The 24913-nt window shown below is 42.3% G+C and overlaps 1 protein-coding gene across 3 annotated transcripts in view; it reads right to left on the bottom strand.

The window, feature by feature from the left end:
• Nucleotides 1–24913, bottom strand: part of LOC139364523 (kinesin light chain 1-like) — a 35712-nt gene extending 10799 nt beyond the window's left edge. Inside the window, exons 1-13 of one of the 3 annotated variants that reach the window (XM_071101314.1) lie at nt 24782–24913; nt 16597–16864; nt 15362–15592; nt 13961–14039; nt 13361–13589; nt 13037–13124; nt 12337–12438; nt 5870–6043; nt 5168–5267; nt 3239–3288; nt 2561–2616; nt 2338–2446; nt 1910–2026 (exon numbers count right to left, since the gene is read on the bottom strand). In XM_071101314.1, coding sequence (XP_070957415.1) covers nt 1910–2026; nt 2338–2446; nt 2561–2616; nt 3239–3288; nt 5168–5267; nt 5870–6043; nt 12337–12438; nt 13037–13124; nt 13361–13589; nt 13961–14039; nt 15362–15592; nt 16597–16845 — 1584 coding nt within the window. In that variant the 5' untranslated portion in view covers nt 16846–16864; nt 24782–24913. Of the gene's footprint in view, nt 1–1909; nt 2027–2337; nt 2447–2560; nt 2617–3238; nt 3289–5167; nt 5268–5869; nt 6044–12336; nt 12439–13036; nt 13125–13360; nt 13590–13960; nt 14040–15361; nt 15593–16596; nt 16865–24139; nt 24460–24781 lie in introns of those variants that run through there. The other 2 variants (XM_071101316.1, XM_071101315.1) reach the window with 2 other exon arrangements.

Here is a 24913-nt window from a genome sequence, read left to right as displayed (position 1 = left end):
AGAACGCTTTTGTAGTCTTTTCTACGCTGCACTGAACGCAGTCAGCTAATGACATCAGTGTGAACCGCAGTGGGACTCTAGGGGCACCTTAGCAGTCTGCTCACTCTGCAATGCAGCGTGCTCCTAGCCATCTACAGTTAGGGACCAGGGCTGTGGAGAATCTGCTTTAAAACTGGTTAGAAACCATTATACACCAAGTATACCAAACATTAGGAACACCTTCCTAATATTGAACAGCCTCAATTCGTCTAGGCATGCACTCTACAAGGTGTTGAAAGCGTTCCGCAGGGGTGCTGGCCCACGTTGACTCTAATGCTTCCCACAAGCTTGTCAAGTTGGCTGGATGTCCTTTGGGTGTTGGACCATTCTTGATTCACACAGGAAACTGTTGAAAGTGAAAAGAACTGCAACGCTGATGTGTTTGACACAAACCGATGCGCCTGGCACCTACTACCATACCCCGTTCAAAGGCATTTTTTGTCTTGCCCATTCACCCTCAATGACACATTCCATGTCTCAATTGTCTCGGCTTAAAAATCCCTCAACCTGTCACCTCCCCTTCATCTACACTGATTGAAGTGGATTTAACAAGTCACATCAATAAGGGATTATAGCTTTCACCTGGCCAGTCTCAGGTATACCTAGTATATATTAAACCCAGTATAATATATAAAGACGTGATTAGAAGATATTAAGTTATTAATAATATGTCTTCTGGATTGACAAGTTGCTGGCAAAGAACCAAATCTATGTTAGAAATACACTACATGAGCATCTCATTCCAAAATCATGGGCACTTCTATTGAGTTGGTCCCCGCTTTGCTGCTATAACAGCCTCCACTAGATGTTGGAACATTGCTGTAGGGACTTGCCTCCATTCAGCCACAAGAGCATTAGTAAGGTTGGGCATTAATGTTGGGCGATTAGGCCCGCAGTCAGCGTTCCAAATCATCCCGAAGGTGTTTGATGGGGTTGAGGTCAGGGCTCTGTGCAGGCCAGTCAAGTTCTTCCACACCGATCTCAACAAACCATTTATGTATGGACTCCGCTTTGTGCATTGTCATGCTGAAACAGGAAAGGGCCTTCCCTAAACTGTTGCCACAAAGTTGGAAGCACAGAACCATCTAAAATGTAATTGTATTCTGTAGCGTTAAGATTCCCATCACTGGAACTAAGTGGCTTAGCCCAAACCATGAAAAGCAGCCCCGGACCATTATTCCTCCGCCACCTAACTTTACAGTTGGCTCTATGTATTGGGGGCAGGCAGAGGTCCCCATAGCATCCACCAACCCAAGGTTAATTCGTCAGACTGCCCAGATGATGAAGTGTGATTTATGACTCCAGAGAACACATTTCCACTGCTGGAGAGTCCAATGGTGGCGCCCTTTACACCACTCCAGCCAACGCTTGGCATTGCGCATGATGAGCTTAGGCTTGTGTGCGGAACTCGTTAGTGAGTGATGCAACCCGAGGACAGACACATTTTTTTACGCACTTCAGCGGTCCCGTTCAGTGAGCTTGTGTTGCCTAGCGCTGAGCTGTTGCTGCTCCTAGACGTTTCCACTTCACAATAACAACACTTACAGTTGAGCGGGACAGCTCTAGCAGGGCAGACATTTGATTAAGTGACTTGTTGGAAAGGTGGCATCCTATGAAGGTGCCACGTCGAAAGTCACAGAGCTCTTCAGTAAGGCCCTTCTACTGCCAATGTTTTGATGTAGATTGCATGGCTGATTTTAAAAACACTCGTCAGCAATGGATGAAGCCGAAATAGCTGAATACAATAATTTGAAGGGGAGTACACATACTTTTTTATATATAGTGTATATTTTACACTACATTTGCACTCTATGCCTTCCTAAAATAATATATTAAGTCTTAGGTGTGCGTGTCTGTGCAGTGCACTCACCCCGTTCCAGTCCACGCTGCCGTCCTCCCCCGCTTCGGAGGCGCTCTCATATTTTACGCTGCTCAGACTCTCCCTGCTCCTCCTCCTGTCTCCGTCTCTCTGCAGCTCCACCACACCCTGAACAAAACACACAAATCCGTTCAATTTTGCAATATCATTTCACCCTTTGATCTAACATTATTATAGAAATGTAATTGGAGCAACTGATTGGTAAAAATCAGTAAACCATGCGGTCACAAACACACAATCAAGCAAAATAGTCCATGAATATACAGATGTGAAACACTAATAACAAATATGCAACAATAGGTCTTAAAGTCTCTGTGGATGTCTACCTTCAGTTCAAGCATTTCCATAACTGAATTTACACACGTTTGGATTTAAGCTTGAACGTGTGTGTTTTTATAAAACGTGAGAGAGAAGCTGACCTGTTTTCGGGACCTCAAGGCACACTCCTCCAGGGTCTCAGCGGCCTCCATCTTGCCTTGCCGGCGATACAGAGCTCCCAGATTACGCAGAGTGGTGTTGACAGTGGGGCTGATGGACACACACCAAGTTCACTTCAAAAATCACTGCAGTGACTAGAGATGCCAATCAGTACGATTCCTTTGCTTGGGTAGTTCTAACAAGTCTTTAAAGTGGACTTCTTACCTGTTCACCTTGCAATTCTTATACCAGCCGCCATAATCTCCATAGCCATCTTTGCTCTGGTGATACAAGGAAAGGGGGGGGGGGGGGGGGGGAAGAGGATAGAGGGGGGAGGATAGAGGGGGAGAGAGGAGCACAAGAATACACGTCACAAAAAGGGAAACCCCTCATTCTCCAAAAAGTCCCTTCCGATTGACTCAGATATTTGACATCAAACACAGCGGGGACAACATCTCGCTTAGAGAAAACAGAATTTGAATCTGTCCAGACCACCACTATTGACTTTTAGCAATGTGCACCCTCCCTTGAGGCGTGTTTGGTAAGAGCTTTTTGTTGCTGCTGATTTCAGTTAACGGGATGTTGCTGCCTCAATGTGTATGGTGTCATATCGCTGAGCCTACACAAAACAAGCATTTTTCCCCCCCTCATTTTTGACATTTAGCAGACGCTCTTATCCAAAGCAACTTACAACAGTGAGCGCATACATTTGAATGTTTCTTACTGGTCCCCCATGGGAATCAAACCCACAACCCCGGTGTTTCAAGCACCATGCTCTACCAACTGAGGAACACGGGACCTGACAGTATTGACAAGTAAACAAAATAGGCACTCCTTGTAAAAATGGGCACCCCTGCCACATGCCTGTGCTCGCTCTCACACACACACTTTACATAGACTCACCTTGCACTCCTCCCGCTCCTCAGCATGCACCCAGATGGGCTTGTTCTCAGCTGCAGAGACAGAGGAGAAAGAGAAATGTGTGCTGTATGCTGGCAAAAACATCCTCAACAAGTAACAGACAGGCATTTTAGCAAAACGGTAGCATATAGATGTAGACACCTGCACCGTGCCGACATTTAGGCAACATTATTTAAACGTGGTTCCTTTCTTTCGTGAGACAAGATCCTATCGCAACCTCTCAATCTCAGTAATGGTTTGAGATTTTTTTCAACTCTGTTTCAACCTGAGACCAGAGTTCTGATAATCCCTCAAATTCATCCCCACCCCCTCACATAATCAATTGAGACCTATTTGTTAAATTAACCGTGTATTATATATTGGCATAGTAAGAAAGTCAAGAGAGACATGGTCACAATTATGTCTCAAATTTATTGAGAATATGGAAAAGGAAATGTGAAAATAAAGTCAACCCATCATTTCACATGTTAAATCTTGAGAGAACTTTGATGAAAGCATTTCATTTAATTATGGATCAAAAAATAAAACGAAACATATTTAATGACATAAAAAAAAAGTTATAAATCATTCAAAATAAAATCTAAAAGAATATTGTCAAGGTCAAAAACAGTCAATACAAACTCAACATGAAAGACAACGGAAGCACAGTAAAGAAAAATACATGAGAAATGAAAAGGATGTGGAAGCTTACTTGAAATATGGCATGTTAAGCCTGAATAACACTAATCATAATAAAGACATCATGAGTATCAAAACAAATAGTTTGACGGTGTATAATAACCAACCTTTGTTTTCTTTACAGCGACATCAGAAGTATTATGCTCGTAGTTAGAAGAAAAAGGTTGGCTGTAGTAAGTGGTCATGTATGTGATTCTAGAACAGTGTTACGAAGGCATTGTGTCAAGACTACTTCAAGAAGGGATTTCCAAAGAAAGTTGGTGAAGTAAGAGACGTCATGACAGATGAACCCAAAAATACAATGAAACATATGTGTCACTATTATAAAAATCATGAAAAATGTATAACAAAAAGTACGGAATTTTACACAACACAAAAACAAGCAACACAAAACGAACAAAAACCGAGACTTAAATATCTTTGTTCACATTCTTTATATCGCAACTGGTAATAAATAATTAAATGGTGGGCAATATAATAAGCACCACCTATGTAAACCAAGTTGGATTTAGTTTTGGTTATAGAAATGTGCATATTTCACTCTGGAAAAAAAAACATCAATGTTCCACTCACCTTCATTGTTGTGCATCATATGCACATGCCTAGTGATTATCCTACAATGTGACATGGCATTTAGAGTGAAAGGTCAAGAAAACCTTTAATGGCACTTTGATCATCCATAACACCTCAAATGAAAAAGATAATTCAATTGAGCATCAGAAACAACTAGCAAATGCTAGAAAATAGGAAAAATGTTCAAGTTCCCAATACATTCAATATTGGAAGAAGTCCATTATTTTTTTTCTTCCAAATACTTCTTTCAATTTAGGAATTTAACAAAACCTGTTAGTTAGCCAGCTAGCCCTTCAAATATTCTAAATCGTTACATCTAAAAATATAAAAAAATCTTAACTCATCCTGATAATTGATGGCAAAATTTGACAAATCAGTTAGCTAGTTTGCCAGTACAAAATGCTATGTGTGAAATAACGTGTTCTACAATGTCAGATCCACAGACTTACTGTATGTCTGTGGTCAGTACAGTCCAGCGCTCGATTGTTCATTCTAGAAACGTAAGACTTTGAATTCATGTAAAATAAACACTAGAACGTACTGTATCTTTGAGTAGACGAAGAACAGATTGAAAAAAAGGTTTGCAAATAAGGAGGCAAAGTGACTACTACCCCCAAGTGTTTGTTGTGGCCCTTTCGAGTTTTGGACTAGTTTGCTCACCATCCACGGATCCAAATTCCTTCTCGTGAGCTTGGGTGAGAATCTCTTTGTAAAGGATTTCCGCCTCCTTGTACTTCCCCTGCTTCAAGTAACACGAAGCCTGGGAGACGAGAGGAAAAGGCTCAGAGAGTTCAGACATTTCACCTTTGAACTAAAAGTATGCACAATGCAAATCACTGAACCAGGTTCCATCTACACAAAGCAACAACATTCACAGTTAATGAGATTTAAAAGGAAACAAAGTTCATTCCCTGCACCATCTTGTTTAGTCTACCACCAATATAAATACAAGCATAACAGGATCAAAGAGCTACGGCAAGGATGAGCAACTTTGGTTCTCATAGGACAGGGTTGTCAAACTCAATCCACGGAAGGCCTAGTGTCGTTCTAAAATATTTTTACTAAGCCCTAGACAAGTAGGTGTGGGGAGTTAGTTCATCAATCAAGTGCAAGGGAGGAGCGAAATCCCCCAGACACATGGCCCCTCTGTGGAATGAGTTTGACACCGGTGTCGTAGGGCCTTAGTGTCTACAGGTTTTTGTTCTTAATTTGAAACCGCCGTCTGATTTAGACCTGAGAAATCAGGTGTCGGCACTTTGGTGCCATTAGTGTCAGATGAAAGAGAAAACCAGCAGACAGAGTTGTTCACCCACGAGCAGCAGTAGTCAAGAACGGCAGTCAAAAGCCAGGCAGCCCCCTCACCAGGTTGTTCTTGGTCTTGGCCACGTTGGGGTCGTCAGGGCCCAGCCTGCGCTCGTAGATCTCCAGGGCACGGCAGTAGTAGTACTCCACCTCTTCGTACTTGCCCTGGTTCTGACACAGCAGGGCCAGGTTGTTCAGCTGCTTGGCCACATCAGGATGGTCCTTGCCCAGCACCTATATGAGAGGCGAGAGGACAGAAGCATCAAACACAAGTTGAGGTGCAGCCAAATAAAAACAAAGATGGCAACGCAACTCATTTTTTAAGATGTCCACTTTTGACTGAGACTTTATACAGTACACCTACTCATTCCAGGGTTTTTCTTTATTTTCTACATTGCAGAATAATAGTGAAGACATCAAAACTATGAAATAACATATGGAATTACATACTAACCCAAAAAGTGTTAAATCAAAATATATTTTAGATTGTTCAAAGTAGCCACCCGTTGCCTTGATGACAGCTTTGCACACTCTTGGCATTCTCTCAACCAGCTTCATGAGGTTGTCACCTGGAATGCATTTCAATTAACAGGTGTGCCTTGTTAATTTGTGGAATTTCTTTCCTTCTTAATGCATTTGAGCCAATCAGTTGTGTTGTGACAAGGTAGGGGTGGTACACAGAAGATAGCCCTAAGTCCATATTATGGCAAGAACAGCTCAAATAAGCAAAGAGAAACAACAGTCCATCATTACTTTAAGACACGTAGGTCTGTCAATGCCGGAAAATGTCAAGAACTTTGAAAGTTTCTTCAAGCGCAGTCGCAAAAACCATCCAACGCTATGATGAAACTGGCTCTCATGAGGACTGCCATAGGAAAGGAAGACCCAGAGTTACCTCTGCTGCAGAGGATAAGTACATTAGTTAATTGTACCTCAGATTGCAGCCCAAATAAATGCTTCACAGAATTCAAGTAACAGACACATCAACGGTTTAAGATATTATTTAACCAGGTAGGCAAATTCGACCTAGCCAAGATAAAGCAAAGCAGTGTGACAAAAAACAGAGTTACACGTGGGATAGACAAAAGTAGAGTCAATAACACACTAGAAAAATCTATATACAGTGTGTGCAAATGGCTTAAGGAGGTAAGGTAATAAATAGGCCATAGTAGCAAAGTAATTACAATTTAGCAAATTAACACTAGTGATAGATGTGTAGATGTGCAAGAACAAAAAAATAAAACAAAAACAATATGGGGATGAGTTAGGTAGCTGGATGGGCTATTTACAGATGGGCTGTGTACAGCTGCAGCGATAGGTAAGCTGCTCAGAGAGCTGATGCTTAAAGCTAGTGAGGGAAATAGAAGTCTCCAACTTCAGCGATTTTTGCAATTCGTTCCAGTCATTGGCAGCAGAGAACTGTAAGGAAAGGCAGCCAAAGAGGTGTTGGCTTTGGGGATGACCAGTGAGATATACCTGCTGGAGCGTGCGCTACGGGTGGATGTTGCTAAGGTGACCAGTGAGCTTAGATAAGGCGGAGCTTTAGCTAGCAAAGACTTATAGATGACTTGGAGCCAGTGGGTTTGGCGACGAATATGTAGCGAGGGCCAGCCGACGAGAGCATACAGGTCAAAGTGGTGGGTGGTATATGGGGCTTTGGTGACAAAACAGATGGCACCGTGATAGACTACATCCCGTTTGCTGAGTAGAGTGTTGGAGGCTATTTTGTAAATTACATCCCCGAAGTCAAGGATCGGTAGGATAGTCAGTTTCACGAGGGTATGTTTGGCAGCGTGAGTGAAAGAGGCTTTGTTTCACTAGCATTTAAGAGCAGTTGGAAGCCACGGAAGGAGTTTTGTATGGCACTGAAGCTAGTTTGTAGGTTTGTAAACACAGTGTCCAAAGAAGGGCCAGAAGTATACAAAATCATGTAATCTGCATAGAGGTGGATCAACAAATCACCCGCAGCAAGAGCGACATCATTGATACAGTGCCTTGCGAAAGTATTCGGCCCCCTTGAACTTTGCGACCTTTTGCCACATTTCAGGCTTCAAACATAAAGATATAAAACTGTATTTTGTATTTTGTGAAGAATCAACAACAAGTGGGACACAATCATGAAGTGGAACAACATTTATTGGATATTTCAAACCTTTTTAACAAATCAAAAACTGAAAAATTGGGCGTGCAAAATTATTCAGCCCCTTTACTTTCAGTGCAGCAAACTCTCTCCAGAAGTTCAGTGAGGATCTCTGAATGATCCAATGTTGACCTAAATGACTAATAATGATAAATACAATCCACCTGTGTGTAATCAAGTCTCCGTATAAATGCACTTGCACTGCGATAGTCTCAGAGGTCCGTTAAAAGCGCAGAGAGCATCATGAAGAACAAGGAACACACCAGGCAGGTCCGAGATACTGTTGTGAAGAAGTTTAAAGCCGGATTTGGATACAAAAAGATTTCCCAAGCTTTAAAACATCCCAAGGAGCACTGTGCAAGCGATAATATTGAAATGGAAGGAGTATCAGACCACTGCAAATCTACCAAGACCTGGACGTCCCTCTAAACTTTCAGCTCATACAAGGAGAAGACTGATCAGAGATGCAGCCAAGAGGCCCATGATCACTCTGGATGAACTGCAGAGATCTACAGCTGAGGTGGGAGACTCTGTCCATAGGACAACAATCAGTCGTATATTGCACAAATCTGGCCTTTATGGAAGAGTGGCAAGAAGAAAGCCATTTCTTAAAGATATCCATAAAAAGTGTTGTTTAAAGTTTGCCACAAGCCACCTGGGAGACACACCAAACATGTGGAAGAAGGTGCTCTGGTCAGATGAAACCAAAATTGAACTTTTTGGCAACAATGCAAAACGTTATGTTTGGCGTAAAAGCAACACAGCTGAACACACCATCCCCACTGTCAAACATGGTGGTGGCAGTATCATGGTTTGGGCCTGCTTTTCTTCAGCAGGGACAGGGAAGATGGTTAAAATTGATGGGAAGATGAATGGAGCCAAATACAGGACCATTCTGGAAGAAAATCTGATGGAGTCTGCAAAAGACCTGAGACTGGGACGGAGATTTGTCTTCCAACAAGACAATGATCCAAAACATAAAGCAAAATCTACAATGGAATGGTTCAAAAATAAACATATCCAGGTGTTAGAATGGCCAAGTCAAAGTCCAGACCTGAATCCAATCGAGAATCTGTGGAAAGAACTGAAAACTGCTGTTCACAAATGCTCTCCATCCAACCTCACTGAGCTCGAGCTGTTTTGCAAGGAGGAATGGGAAAAAATGTCAGTCTCTCGATGTGCAAAACTGATAGAGACATATCCCAAGCGACTTACAGCTGTAATCGCAGCAAAAGGTGGCGCTACAAAGTATTAACTTAAGGGGGCTGAATAATTTTGCACGCCCAATTTTTCAGTTTTTGATTTGTTAAAAAAGTTTGAAATATTCAATAAATGTCGTTCCACTTCATGATTGTGTCCCACTTGTTGTTGATTCTTCACAAAAAAATACAGTTTTATATCTTTATGTTTGAAGCCTGAAATGTGGCAAAAGTTCGCAAGGTTCAAGGGGGCCGAATACTTTCGCAAGGCACTGTATATACAGAGAAGAGAGCAGGACCGAGAATTGAACCCTGTGGCACCCCCATAGAGACTGCCAGAGGTCCGGACAACAGGCCCTCCGATTTGACACACTGAACTCTATCAGAGAAGTAGTTGGTGAACCAGGCAAGGAAGTCATTTGAGAAACCAAGGCTGTTGAGTCTGCCGATAAGAATGTGCGGATTGACAGAGTCGAAAGCCGTGGCCAGGTTAATGAAGACGGCTGCACAGTGCTGTCTTTTATCGATGGCGGATTGCACAGCGGAGAAGGTACGATGGGATTTGAAATGGTCAGTGATCTGTTTGTTAACTTGGCTTTTGAAGACTTTAGAAAGGCAGGGCAGGATGGATATATGTCTGTAACAGTTTGGATCTAGAGTGTCACCCCCTTTGAAGAGGGGTATGACCGCGCAGCTTCCCAATCTTCAGGACTCGGGCGATACGAAAGAGAGGTTGAACAGACTGATAGCGTTTGCAACAATGGCGGCGGATCATTTTAGAAAGAGGGTCCAGATTATCTAGCCCAGCTGATTTGTACGGGTCCAGATTTTGCAGCTCTTTCAGAACATCTGCTATCTGGATGAAGGAGTAGCTGGGGAGGCTTGGGCAAGTAGCTGCGGAGCTGTTGGCCGGGGTTGGTGTAGCCAGGAGGGAAGCATGGCCAGCCGTAGAGAAATGCTTATTGAAATTCTTGATTATCATGGATTTATCGGTGGTGACAGTGTTTCCTAGCCTCAGTGCAGTGGGCAGCTGGGAGGAGGTTTTCTTATTCTCCATGGACTTTACAGTGTCCCAAAAGTTTTTGGAGTTAGAACTACAGGATACACATTTCTGTTTGAAAAAGCTAGCCTTTGCTTTCCTAACTGACTGTATTGGTTCTTGACTACCCTGAAAAGTTACATATCGCGGGGACTGTTTGATGCTAGTGCAGTACACCACAGGATGCTTTTGTGCTGGTTGAGGGCAGTCAGGTCTGGAGTGAACCAAGGCTATATCTGTTCTTGGTTCTAAATTTATTGAAAGGGGCATGCTTATTCAAGATGGTGAGGAAATTACTTTTAAAGAACAACCAGGCATCTTCTACAGACAGGATGAGGTCAATATCCTTCCAGGATACCCGGGCCAGGTCGATTAGAAAGGCCTGCTCACAGAAGTGTTTTAGGGAGCATTTGACAGTGATGAGGGTTGGTCGTTTGACCGCAAACCCATAACGGATGGAGGAAATGAGGCAGTGATCGCTGAGATCCTGATGGAAAACAGCAGAGGTGTATTTGGAGAGCAAGTTGGTCAGGATAATATCTAGGAGGGTGCCCATGTTAACAGATTTCGGGTTGTACCTGGTGGGCTCCTTGATAGTTTGTGTGAGATTGAGGGCATCTAGCTTAGATTGTAGGATGGCCGGGTGTTAAGCATGTTCAGAGCTGTTAAACTGTTCAGAGGAGACTGCGTGAATCAGGCCATGGTCGAATTGCTGCAAATAAACTACTACTAAAGGACAATATGAAGAGACTTGCTTGGGCCAAGAAACAAAAGCAATGGACATTAGACGGGTGGAAATCTGTCCTATGGTCTGTTAAGTCCAAATGTGAGATTTTTGGTTCCAACCTCCATCTGTGTCTTTGTGAGATGCAGAGTAGGTGTACGGATGATCAGCGCATGTGTGGTTCCCACCGTGAAGCATGGAGGTGTGATTATGTTTTGCTTGTGACACTGTCTGTGATTTATTTAGACTTCAAGGCACACTTAACCAGCATGGCTACCACAGCATTCTGCAGCGATACGCCATCCCATCTGGTTTACGCTTGGTGGGACTATCATTTTTTTTTCAACAGGACTATGGTCCTAAACACACCTCCAGGCTGTGTAAGGGTTATCTGACCAAGGAGAGTGATGAGTGCTGCATCAGACGACCTGGCCTCCACAATCACCCGACCGCAACCCAATTGATATGGTTTGGGATGAGTTGGACCGCAGAGTGAGGGAAAAGCAGACAACAAGTGCTCAGCATGTGTGGGAACTCCTTCAAGGCTGTTGAAAAAGCAATCCTCATGAAGCTGGTTGATAAACTGTCAAAGTTCTTGAAATGTTCCAGATTGACTGACCTTCATGACTTAAAGTAATGATGGACTGTCGTTTCTCTTTGCTTATTTGAGTTGTTCTTGCCATAATATGGACTTGGCCTTTTACCAAACAGGGCTATCCTCTGTATACCACCCCTACTTTGTCACAACACAACTGATTGGCTCAAACGCATTAAGGAAAGAAATTCCACAAATTAACTTTTAACAAGGCACACCTGTTAATTGAAATGCATTCCAGGTGACTACCTCATGAAGCTGGTTGAGAGAATGCCAAGATTGTGCAAAGCTGTCATCAAGGCAAAGGGTGGATACTTTGAATAATCTCAAATATATTTTGATTTGTTTAGCACTTTTTTGGTTATTACATGATTCCTTGTGTTATTTCATAGTTTTGATGTCTCCACTCTTCTACAATGTAGAAAATAGTAAAATAAAAAAAATCCTTGAGACTGGTACGGTATATATAAAACATTGATATTTTATGGCTGCCATGAAACCATTAGAAGTGTTATGGCATAAGTAATTTTTTTTTATATATTTTTTTTTTAACAAACCTCCGCCATCATCAAAGCCATAAAAAATGGTCGTGTAACATGACCTCAATGTCTCGCCATGTCATAAATCATAATAATGAGCTGGTGATGAACTTCGGGTTATAAGCACCACTTATGTAAAGTGAATTTTCAATTCCAGACTGCGACATTTGCAATGGTTGAGTATACTAATTAGTAATATTGCTAATTGAATGAAGCACAGTACAAATTAACTGACATTGTATCATTTTTACCAAGTATGTTTGCACTGGATATGTACTGCACTAGACCTACCTTCTCTCTGATCTCCAGAGCCCTCTTGCAAAGGGGCTCAGCTTCCTTGTACTTCCCCCTCTTGCCATACAACACTGCCAGATTGTTCAGTGTCGCAGCCACCTGAGAAACAGAGAAGGATTAGTGAGCAGCTCTCATCGTGTTATGTAGCTGCTCTGTACCTGCAATGCGGTGAGTCAAACAAGGGAGCCTGTACAGTTGAAATGTTTCCAAAAGTACAACTCCAAATGTGTCGTCTTATAAAACCTCTAACACCACTACATATTGACATGAATACAAAATTGACAATAGTTGTACAATTTGTGATAACGGACATTTCAACTTTGGGAGCATTTACATTACAGTGAGCGAGCACCTTTTGCATTCCTATTATGCCCATGTACTATCCAGGAGCCTGTGATGTGGATGCGTACGAATGGATATTAACTAACTTCTCTCTGCCTAGATGCGTGCCCAAGTGCTGACAACCAGATTTGCCATTAGGAACGTGCTAAACAGTACATTCCTGTAATGTATTCATGGCCAACATGCTTTAGAATTAGCCAGCCCTTGGAGCCGCTGACGGCAGTTTCAACCTGACCTTCTCCAACCCACGTCCTTACGAATCCTAATATAAAAATAAAAAAACATGCAGAAAAGTCCCCTTTTGTCTAGTGAAAAAAAAGAAGAAGAGATTGCTCCATCTGGTAGACTAACTCACCGCAGGGTGGTCTTTCCCAAGGGTTTTCTCCCGGATAGACAGTGCATCATTGAGCAGGTGAGCCGCCTCCTTGTATTTGTTCTGGTCCCTGAAAAAAAGAAAAACACATAATAGTCTAAAAGAAAAAGACCCGGAATAAACTCGGTGCTGAAGGGAGAAGCAGTGTGTAGATAAGTGGCATAGGTGGTGAAAAAGTGTGGTTATATAGGTGTTACTGTATAATGATAAAGGATAGCAGCACATACGTGTGATAACCTTTTCCCTGCTGGAGCCGTGTTAATATGGTGGCTCCAACAAAAAGACCAACGTAAAACACACACACACCTGTAGACCAGGGCCAGGATGTTGAGCATGGTGGCCACGTCAGGGTGGTCGTGTCCGGATGTCTTCTCCAGGTCCTCCAGAGCCTGCTTGCAGAGGGGCACGGCCACCTCGTAGCGGCCCTGGGAGGCATACTGGATCACCAGGTTGTGGAGGGTCCTCAGGCGGGCTGGGATCTCATAGCCACCCTGCTGGGCTGCGGCCACCGCTGCACTGTTATGCTGGTGAGGCACTGAAGGAGAGATGCGGTTTGTTCACAGGTAGAAGTTTTGGACAGTTGCTGCAGAGTTTTAAGTACATATAATATGTATTTAAAATTCTCTCTTTTGTATACAATCCATAGAATACATAAATATTTGAAGATCAGTAAAATGCCAGTTCTGTGCTGATAAAATTATCAGATGAGGGTAGTCAGCTCAATATTAGAGCAACTCAAGTTCAAATATGGGACCTTAAATTAAAAAAATTAAAAATACAACGCAACAGGTTGTTGTTTGACGTTATACACCAAAGCAGTGAACATTCAACTAAAATAAATAATCTATACTAATCCAATACAGGATGATGACGCAGGATATGGTTGTAGGTAGACAGACCGCTTACTTCCTTGACTGTTGTCCTCCTCATCATTGGGGAAGAGGTCGTCCAGTGTATCTTTAGGAGGCTCGCCATCTTTCTCCTCCTGGAAAAAAACGATTTGTCAATTATTGGTTTAAGGAGTGGAATTCTAATTCTATACACAGTGACAAATACATTTGCCAAGACCCACCCCACAGTCTCAAACAGCTGGGCAGCACTTTTGACTAGAAATTAAAGTTATATTGTGCGTTTCATTTCGATGGAAACTTCTTGTGGCCATCTGGGATTTAGAGTCAATGTTTGACAGACAGCATGTGAAAATCCATGCCGCAGGGTGCTCAAGGAGACTCATGTACCTCATCACGGTTCCCTTCAGGCTGAACTAGAAATACCTCACCCCATCTTCCACATTCATACCCCTCGTCTTTGCATTCTCAAACATGTACTACAATTATAAATATTCAACAGCTGACATCATTTGAAAAGTTCTAAATTCCAGTAGACTACATTTGGTACGTATTAACGAGCTCTCGTCAAAATGTATAAATGTTAATGACTAAATTAATTGCCTTAGCAGCCAAACGATAGAGCACTTCTGCCCACCATAAACTTTAATCAGTTCATAATGGTTGGTGCGTCATTGTAAATTAGAATTTGTTCTTAACTGACTTGCCTAGTTAAATATAGGGCAAATACAAATTTAAGTAAATGAGACAAATTCATTCACCTTGGCAGCCTGCATTGCTCAGAGGGAAGAATAAAGAAGGTTACAGAATATGGAGCTTGTCAGTCAGGCCTGGGCAACTCCAGTCCTCTGGGGACTGATGTGTCACACTTTTGCCCCAGGTAACACACCAGACTACAATAATCAACTAATCATGATCTTCAGATAAAAATGAAATTAGTTTAAAATCAGGTGTGTTTGCTAGGGATGGGGGTTAAAGTGTGACACCAATCAGGCCTTCGAGGACTGGAATTGCCCAGGTGTTAACTAGGCTTTACAAAAAAGGTGCTCTCAGCTTTAATTTCATCTTGTAGGGAGAAATCCCTAGCCATCAATCCGCTCTAAAAATGCTTGCACATTAATGGAGAGATCAAAAACCTGGTTGAGAATAGAGAATGTAGACTATAGGCAAAAAAAAGAAAGAAAAGAGGTCAAGTATTACCGATAGGTCAGTTGCAACCCGCCAGAAGGGGCTTCATCAGCGGAGGCAAATGCAATGCCTGATTACTTGCATGATGATTACAGCTCTCGAGCTGGTTCAATTGTTTATGATCAGGGAGTGTGTGTGTATACATTACCTCAGAGAAGGAAATGTTTTCATCATCATAATTCTTGAACAGATTCGCGAGCAGTGTGTTTGTGCTTGTGTGCAAGCAATTGTGTTGTGCATTTAAGTATGGGTGTGTGAGTGCATAACTCACAGTAGGGGACACATCCTCGTCGTACTTCTTGAGCTGGTTCATGAACTCCAGATGCTTCTTCTCCTCCTCCAGCTGGGCCACACTCTGCTCGCTCTTCTGCAGCTTTTGCTGGGTGCCCGCCAGCTCGTCTCGCAACCACTGGTTCTCTTGGCACAGCCGACGTACCTGGGCACGCAGCTTCTGCTTCTCCGACTCCACAGCGTTCAGGTGGGCAGACAGGGCCATCATCACCTGACAGAGAAAGGTGCATACATGCAGAGGGATCGATTAATTATGCATCATTGTATGTGATTCAGCCCTAGGACCATGCCTCAGGACTACCTGGCCCGTAGACTCCTGGCTGTACCCGTCCCCAGTCCACATGGTCGTGCTGCTGCACCAGTTTCTATTGTTCTGCCTGCGGCAATGGTACCCTGACCTGTTCACAAGTTGTACTACCTTGTCCCAGACCTCCTCTCTTTCGCTCTCTCCAGAACCTGCCCTCTCAACCTCAGAATGCTTGGCTATAAAAAGCCAACTGACATTTACTCCTGAGGTTGCCCCTCTCTACAACCCCTGATTATTATTTGACCCTGCTGGTCATCTATGAACGTTTGAACATCTTGAAGAACGATCAGGCCTTAATGACCATGTACTATCAATTGCCACCCGGCACAGCCAGAAGAGGACTGGCCACCCCTCAGAGCCTAGTTCCTCTAGGTTCCTTCTTAGGTTCCTGGCTTTTGAGGGAGTTTTTCTAGCCACCGTACTTCTACATCTGCATTGCTTGTCCTTTGGAGTGTTGGGCTGGGTTTCTAAATAAGCACTTTGTGACATCTTTAAATACATTTGATTGATTGAAATATGATTGATAGATAAAGGTAACAATTTGTGGATTCCTGTGGCCAGAGACAGGCAGGCTTACATAAGCCAGAGAAAGACTAGTCAACTTCAAAACATGAAACTGACGCATGCAACATTAATTCCAGTTAATATTTACTTACAAGTCAGATAAGTTCTTATTTACAATGACGGCCTACCAAACAGCAAAAGGCTTCCCGCGGGGACTACACATTTTCTAAATAATAATATAGGACAATACACACATCACAACAAGAGACACCACAACACTACATAAAGAGACCTAAGACAACTCATGGAGATCCACCACCCCAAGAACGGATTGATTAACATTACCCAAGACTCTCCCGTATGGCTTACTCTCTCCATATCACCCAGGGATCGTCAACCCTTACCTGCGCCTCGCCCAGCCCCAGCTCGATCATCTCCACTGACTTGCGCAGCAGGCTGGACTTCTCGTGCACCAGGTTGGCCTCCTCGTCCTTCTTCAGGCAGCGGATGGTCTCCAGCAGGCTGTGCAGGATGGAATTGTGCTCGCTCTTCAGCGCCTCCAGGCCCTGGATCACCAGCTTGGTGCTGGAGATGATCTCCTCCTGGGACAGCTTCTCCAGACGGTCCTCCCTGGGGTACACCATTATTGACATTGCCTGGTGGACTTAGAGGCTGGTGGAGGGAGAGAAGTGGAAGAAAAGGAAGGTGGAGGTTAAGTCACTCTTGGGGCAGTGGTTCCTTTTCATGCAATGACCTCACTTTTGGGGATTTTCTTTGGACCCATCAGAATAAAACAATGGCAGTTCTATTCACGAGATTCCAACATTGAGACTTCCACTGTCATTATCAGCAGAAGAAAAGGTTGCTCCGTTTACAATCCATGCTACATGTCTTTAATTAAACTGGATAGAGATGTACGAGAAAATGGAAGCCTTGGGATAAAAACAAAAAATGACAGGGTAGGAGTCCAATCTAGCCCACACACTCTACACTCCCGGCAAATCGACAAAGCCAGAGTAAATAAAACACTTGGCTCCCTCTTCCTTCACAAGACAGTCACATGATTAGGCTTGGCGTGGGCATAGCAGCAGACAATTAGGCTAAACCCCCCCCGAGTATTTAGCCCCGAGTTCACCATCAAAGCGCTTGCAGATAAATAGGAGTAAACTGTTGTAGCCGACTTAATGTGTATTTCCATTGTGGAATAATTCCGCTCTAGTCACTCGTATTGGTATTCTTATTCCAAAACATAAAACAGGCAGATAATCTCTAACTCTGTAGTGATTTTGGCATTTAAATATCCCATTAAAAAGGTCTGTTTAGAGCCATGGAAACAGACTGACAGAAATAGAACACCAAGAGCCAATCATAAAATGAGAACTAGTCCTGCAACTGTGCCTACGTATCATTTCACCTGGATGCTGTGTGCACACACACGCGCAGCTTGACAGAGTGGTACAGCACGCTACTAGCTTGTATGACATTCCTTTCATATTGAAAACACACATGGCATTGAGCCCCAATCCATTCTTTTCAGCAAGCCTTCTAACAATAGGTTGACTATAGAGCCAAAACCTATAGATTCAGAAGAATACAGAATTGCTTTTATGGGATTCGGCTGAATGTAATCTGGAAGCAAACTAAAAGGATATCTAAACTCTAGATGTGCTGTAGACTACACTGAACACAGGGTAAACAACTAGTGCAAATGGTAGCACATAGGCAGTCACCAATGTTGATTCTCGGCATGACGCATTACAGAGGTCTAATTTCAAAGAGTAATGGCGCTTTTACAGGAGCATGAGTCATATTTCATTAAAGTGGCTACGAAGCCACTATTAGACTTCTCAAAGGACATCTGTAGGGAATTCCAAGTCAGATTAACCTTTTGGCACAGTCAACAGCTTTATTACCCGGGGGGGGGGTTCCCTTTGGAAGACGCCATGTTCAAAGAATAAAAAAAACTCTTGAGCAAGCATAGGTAAAGGAAAGACTATTTCAATACCCTAACTCAGTTAATCCATACGTTCAAAAGGTAATGAGATCTGGTATCAAAAACACTATAGATTTACTTTCATGGTAAAGCAAAGTAGTATAGTACAGCAATAATGCCACACATGTGAGCATAGAGCAGTGATCGTCTTCACAGGGCCAAGTACTGTTAAGCTACAGTTGGTTAAGATGTAGGCTAGTAGATAGTCATTTTTTATATTTATTCATCACAGTATGTTAGTTAGCTGTGTGCAAAAAGGAAGCTTGAAATGAGCGCTCTTAATTATTTACACAATGTCCCAAGGAGCACACTCAGAAGAAGCATAAAAAGGCACCAAGCAGAAAAAAAACTGTTAGCTCACATGAATAAGGGATATTGGGTTCCCTCAACAGAAAACACTAGCCAGGGTTGTAGTCAATTTCAGTCAGTCAATTTAGGGAAATTTAATTTAGGAAATGTAATTGAAATTCAACAAATTAATGAACAATTGCTCATAATGCTTTACTATGAGGTTTAATTAATGAATTTGAATTAAGTTCCTTAATTGACATGGTATTGACCCCAATCCCAGCTACTAGCAAATATGACGATGGGCTCATCAACTGATTTAAAATGGCGACCAGGGCACACTACCATTTAAAGGAGAAGAAAGCTTGAAATATTAAATAGCCCTCATTCTTGCTTCCTCTGTACAATAGACCACCACGAGTGACATACAAATTTCACGAGAACAGTGTGGGTAATACAGACGCTGCCTCCATCTCCACGCCCTGTCCCGTGTCACCCCAGTCTCTTTGGTAGCATAAAGCCATTCCTCTCCAATCCCATCACATCACATCACATCCAGATGGAATTATAGGGCCCATTGGCGAGCTATATTTTTGGTGTTGATGGCTATGGGAGTGCTTTATCTTCTCCTGCCTCTGGTCTCTGCCGGTTACTAGTGGATAGGAGAGATTGCAGACTGATGTTTCTGATTTAGGGACACGTGGGAAGGAGGCACAGGTGGTTTTGGTTGGGGAGATGAGATGTAGGGAGAGCTGGAAACCTACTAAGGATGTTAAGAAAATAATAATACAACTTCAAAATACCCAAAATAGCTTGGTATACACTGTCATCATAACATCAAAAAAGCCTTCTTTGCAAAGTGGTGAAATATTGTTGTAGCCTATTGTTTACATTTTGATATTCCATAAACATGGGGATAGCGAAACAGGAAGATACTGCTGTTTATACTGATGGTGGATCAGCTAAGCAACCATCTTTTGAAGAACCTGACTGTGCTCTTCAATTATTCTGATGATGTACAGTACTGACATTTGCAAGTACAAATTTTACAGAAGGTAACTAAGATTGACAGCCTTACTTGAGTCTTGAACAAATGCATCTGCACCCTTCTAATCTATCCATTAACTCATTCAACAATCAATAGCATAGCCTCTCACAAGTTGACTGCAAGGATCAAGATATAGAAGACTGTGCAAAGCGCACATTCAATAACATAAAGCTACCTAACAGTGGTGTTTGCTAAAATTACCACATGCTTACAGGCCTAGGTCGCACATGCATGCCATTAAGTCTTGCGCTGGACATCATAGGCTTGGCTCAGCATTTCGTGTCTGGTTCCTCTCAGGGTTTCTTCCTGTGTTCATTCGTAAGACTACACTTTCCCATAACGTTTCTGCCCAACTGTGGCAGAATGGTTGATTTACTGCATGTGAACATAGGTAGGCCTATTTGTACACAATATAAAATGAAAATAATGCATTGATGCTCACAGAACTCTTCTTGCTTAGATACACTGAAGCCCTTTAGACTATAACGGACACATGCGTGGACTTGAGATCCACGCATATAACTTTACATTTCTCAGAACTTTCTTTTCGAAATCAACACAAGTCCAATTTACACACACATATTTAAAGTTATATGGAGATCTAAGGCCCTATCCTATCAAACCCAGTAAGTCAAAAACAAATGTACTTCCGGTGTTTTCCAGGACAAAACAAATGTTACAGAGATTAAATGAAAAGCACTGCTGAGTCGCTAACCACCCTCTCCCCTTTTGTCTCCTCGATGTGAAGCAACAAGGCTAAAGATGTTTTTAAAAGACGGTTTATTAAAGTAGCCAGTCTGATATAATGGCTCTTGAAGCTGACATTTTACAACCAGTCTGACAATGGCGAGTCATAGCAATGAATCATTGATGCTGGTTCAAATGCCACGCTGCCTCTTTCACAGTGAGGCAGAAGGGAAAGAGGGATACCTACCTAGTCAGATGTACCTAGTCAACTGAAATGTCTTCTGCATTTAACCCAACCCCTCTGAATTAGAGGTGCCTTAAAAATCGGCACTCGGGGAACAGTGGGCCTTGCTCTTGGCTGTCTTCTTGTTACTCATCTCCATTACTAGAATATCAATAGAAATCCCAACCTGCCTGGTTTGAGAGCAGTAATCAGATAGTGGTATTAATAGGATGCGTTTTATGAAAAAACAAGCTTGAAATTTGCAACACACTTTTTTCTCTCTGTACAATTAACAAGCTAGCTACATGAGGAAATAGGCATAAGAACTCCAAATCAATATGGCCCTGAACATGTATTGATTCAACATGATGCCTAAATTCAGTCCTGAAGAACATGATTCCCTATTTGTGCAAGGCTAGTACCTTTTCTTATACATATAGGCTATTGCAGTAAATGGAGGAGGTTTTATGATTTTACAGCATTTCTCTCCAATTCATTAATTTCATCCTTCCTCTAATACAGGGGTGGGCAACTCCAGTCCTCAAAGGCCTGATTGGTGTCACTTTTTCACCATCCCTAGCAAACACAGCTGATTAATCAAATTGTATTCTAAACTGACGATCACGATTAGGTGATTATTGGAATCAGGTGTGTTAGCTGGGGCAAAACTGTGACACCAATCAGGCCCTCGAGGACTGGAATTGCCCACCCACGCTCCAATAGGTCAGACACACGATACATCTGACGGACGATAGGTACTTAGCACAGTAGGAGGCCGTTCCTTCTCTTGCTAGACCTGGTACTGTCGAACCAGTCGTTTCTATTTGTAGAATCGCAATGCTCTGCAGTGGCTGACTGAGCCAATCAGAGAGCATGAACTTCCACGTGAAGGAGCTGACAGAGTGACAAGAAAAAACAACAGTCTTTACATCTAGCGCAGGAATTTTGTGCTTGAGGGATTTTTTTTGTTAGGTTTGATATGCACTAGCTCATTAGCTTGCCAACTGAAAAAGGCAGTCACACACTTCACATGAAACTGATGGGGTGGTAAGTGCAGCACAATGTACACAACCCATTTATTTATTACTAAGCGAGCTATCTAGCAAGATGAGGAAATAATAAAATTCACTATCCATTATCCCATACTGCCAGTGCCAGTTCACTTGCTAGCTTAACGGTTAGTATTACCACTTGCCAGTAGTACAGCATAGCTAGCTTCTCCACTGAATCTCGGAGGCTTACAGGCAGCGGCTTCATTCAAAAACAAATCCATTGTGATTTAATTATAAATGTTGCGAGCTACGCTAGTTATGGCCATCTGGCTAGTATCAAGGGATTACTACCAATACTAGCTAGCTAACATTAGCAATTTACAGCAGGCACAAACCAAAAACTGCCACCTTGTGGTCTGGAGTATTTACGTTGACAAGAGACAATGAAAAGTATTTCCCCTGAGTGTTGCGAACCATTCAACTGCAGATAAAAGCACAACCTTATTCATGTTTCAATTCCCTGCACTGGTAAACTTGTTATGAGACATGGGTAATGATAGGAAATGGAAGGAATAATAGTCAAATGGAGATGTTCTCTTCAAAGTGTAGTAGCTATTAAATGTTTCAGATATTGTCAGTTTCGTAGGCCTCTTTGTATGCACATTTGTCTGACAAAGGGGGCAAGGGCCCAACATGATTTCAAAAGTCATAGTCCAAGAGTGCACATTTTACAGCATCACAAGGGTCAATTATAGGCCTGTTACTGTTTGTGTCAGCCTGCTTCAAGGTTTCAACACCAGAGCGAGCATACATTTATTTAACAGAGCACGCTGAGAGTAATCTTCACTGCAAACTACTATGAAAATATTTACAGAGGAACAAGATTTCATACAGTACTGTATGTCTTCTGGGTGTGTGCATTCGAGCACCTGTCTGGTAAAACTGTAACTAGGGGACCAATTTCTTCCTTTTATCTCACTCTTTCAGATCCAGTGACATATTTGACTGCTGTTATGAGCTGTCTGCAGTCCAAAGGTCACTATTTCTTCACTGGCCTTGATTTAACTTCTCCACTCCAGTAAATAAAAGGCAAAGTGGACTGGACCAGCATCTCTGCTCAAATCGTTTGATGCCTGTAATTAGGAAAAAACGGCATTGCTATTTGTGGCACGGGTGCTCCCAAGTTAAATTCTAGTTACTTTTGAAGCACATGTTGTGCCCTAGAAACTAATATGGAAATCTGTAAAAAAATAAATAAAAATTGCTTGATAAGAATACCTGTCATTTAAATTAGTCATTTGTGGAATACTATGTTTCTACATTGTAAAAGCACTACTTTCCTATTGAGATGCATTAACCCGGCAGGTTTGTGATGAGGACATGCAAGAGATCGGTCATTCATTCATTGCGATGATCATTGATCTCCTGAAGGAGCTATCCCTTTTCCTTTCTGTGTCCCCAGAATGTGTGGATATACTGGTAAAGTTGCCAGGTTATTAGCCAATGAGGTAACATGACTGAAGTGTAAACAAATGGTTATCGACGTTGACGAGCGAGTAGTTTTAGAACAGCCCACGACATGGTTTATTAATGTAAAATGCGGTCCCGTCGATATACTGTAAGACCTAGTTGGGCTACAAGCAAGCTGTTTTCACTGCAGTAACGGTGAAACCATGACAAACGAATCTGCACTCCCTTGTTTCTTTAGGGCACTTGGAAACAACGGTACAGCAAAACATTATCATTACAATAATTATCTGGGAGATTTGTTTTCATAGTCACACAGTGCTCCCAAAATAAAACTCCTGGTCCCATGAGAAGGGTGAAATTGCAGCCCCCTTCATATTGCTATTGGTCCACTTTTACGCTAGGACTCCAGTACACAGACGCGAAGCAGGGACGCTCCAGTACAATAGGTGGCAGTAACTTGAATGCCAATCACCAATAAACACCAAAGAAGAAGAGGCGGGGGTGACAATGTTGGCTAGTTAGTTAGGACACCGGTATATGCAAAACCGGAGATTCCAACAAGTAGGTGTAGACATCACCATTGACAACTTTGGGCCATTTGGTAGGGTTGTATCCCCAGCTATGGGTAAATAAACAGTGACTTAAGAATATTGCAACAGCTTTACTGTTAGTCTTAGCATGTCAGCTAACAAATTAGTGGAAGAATAAGTATCATGCAAATCATGTTGTGAAAGCCAAGTATGTTAATAACGACGAGGCTGCTGAAAACCTTTATTGAAACGACAAGTATCAGCAGTGCGCTTAGGATGCCGCCAAACTGTAGTGAATTATTAAATGGGAAGAACAAGGAGTACCCTACGGCTATATCCTACTCGGGGGCGTGGTCACGTCAAACCACGCCTCGACGTGTATCTAGACAATAGCATGAAGATAGCGGGGGCGTTCGTGCATCAATCAATGGGATGCACCCCTGCCCAATCATGTGAGGTCCTAAATAATTTATTTCAATTGACTAATTTCCTTATATGAACTGTAACTCAGTGAAATAGTGCGTTTATTTTTTCCAGTATAAAGAAAATAGGCCTTTACAAGGACTGTTATTATAGGCTAAGTTACTTACTGACTGTAGCGGTGTAGTCAATAGGGAAAATCGATCACACTGTCTCTGTGTTCTTTCTTATGCAAAGTGTTGAATTCTGTGAGCCAAAACAAAAACAGATGCTTCCATATGCATGTGGTTACATACCTAAATTGGTTAATTCCTCGTAGGACAGCCAGGAACTATAGGAGCCTTCTCGATGTACATACACACAGCTGAGCCAGCAAGAAACCTATTCTAACAGAATTCGTAGATGAGCGCGGCGATATGGTTTGGGATAAATGCGTGGAATTTTTCACAAGAACGACGCCATTTCATTGCGCACAACTGACAAACAAACCCATCTGACGATACATTCTAACTAATGATAAATGGTGTTGCCGACGGAGCATATTTTCGTCAACCACTAAGTGAGCTCGTTTTAAATCCAAAATGTCTTCCTTGGTTATTGATCTCCCAGCATCCACAGCGGAAGTTTTGAACGACGTCGTCATGATTTTTTCGGGCGTGGCTGCACAGAGGCTGTGTGTGTCTGGCACTGACTGACCGTACGAATAACAAATCCAAATGCATAATTTCCAAAGATAAATGATTTATTTATCTATATCAATGATGTATTTTATACATTTGAATGTACACTTGCCTTCAAGTAGTCTACATCGCAAATACATAAAATGTGTCGATTTGATTAATAACCTAGTTGTAAAAATAATAATAATAAATGAATATGGTAAAAAATAAATAAAAATGGTTCAGTATTTCACAACTTAATGTTCGATGGTTCCTCACCCTGAAAGTAGTCTATGGGAGAAACTGTAATCCATGGTTCGGTTCTCTTTGAACATCCACTAAAATCTTTAGCTAACATCAGCTATGACTAGCTAAAAATAAAAGGACCAAGCAGAGGTCCTCAAGAATAGA

Source organism: Oncorhynchus clarkii, chromosome 13, assembly GCF_045791955.1.
Source record: "Oncorhynchus clarkii lewisi isolate Uvic-CL-2024 chromosome 13, UVic_Ocla_1.0, whole genome shotgun sequence".
NCBI classification, from domain to species: Eukaryota; Metazoa; Chordata; class Actinopteri; order Salmoniformes; family Salmonidae; genus Oncorhynchus; species Oncorhynchus clarkii.
This window is presented reverse-complemented; position numbering and strand designations above follow the sequence as displayed.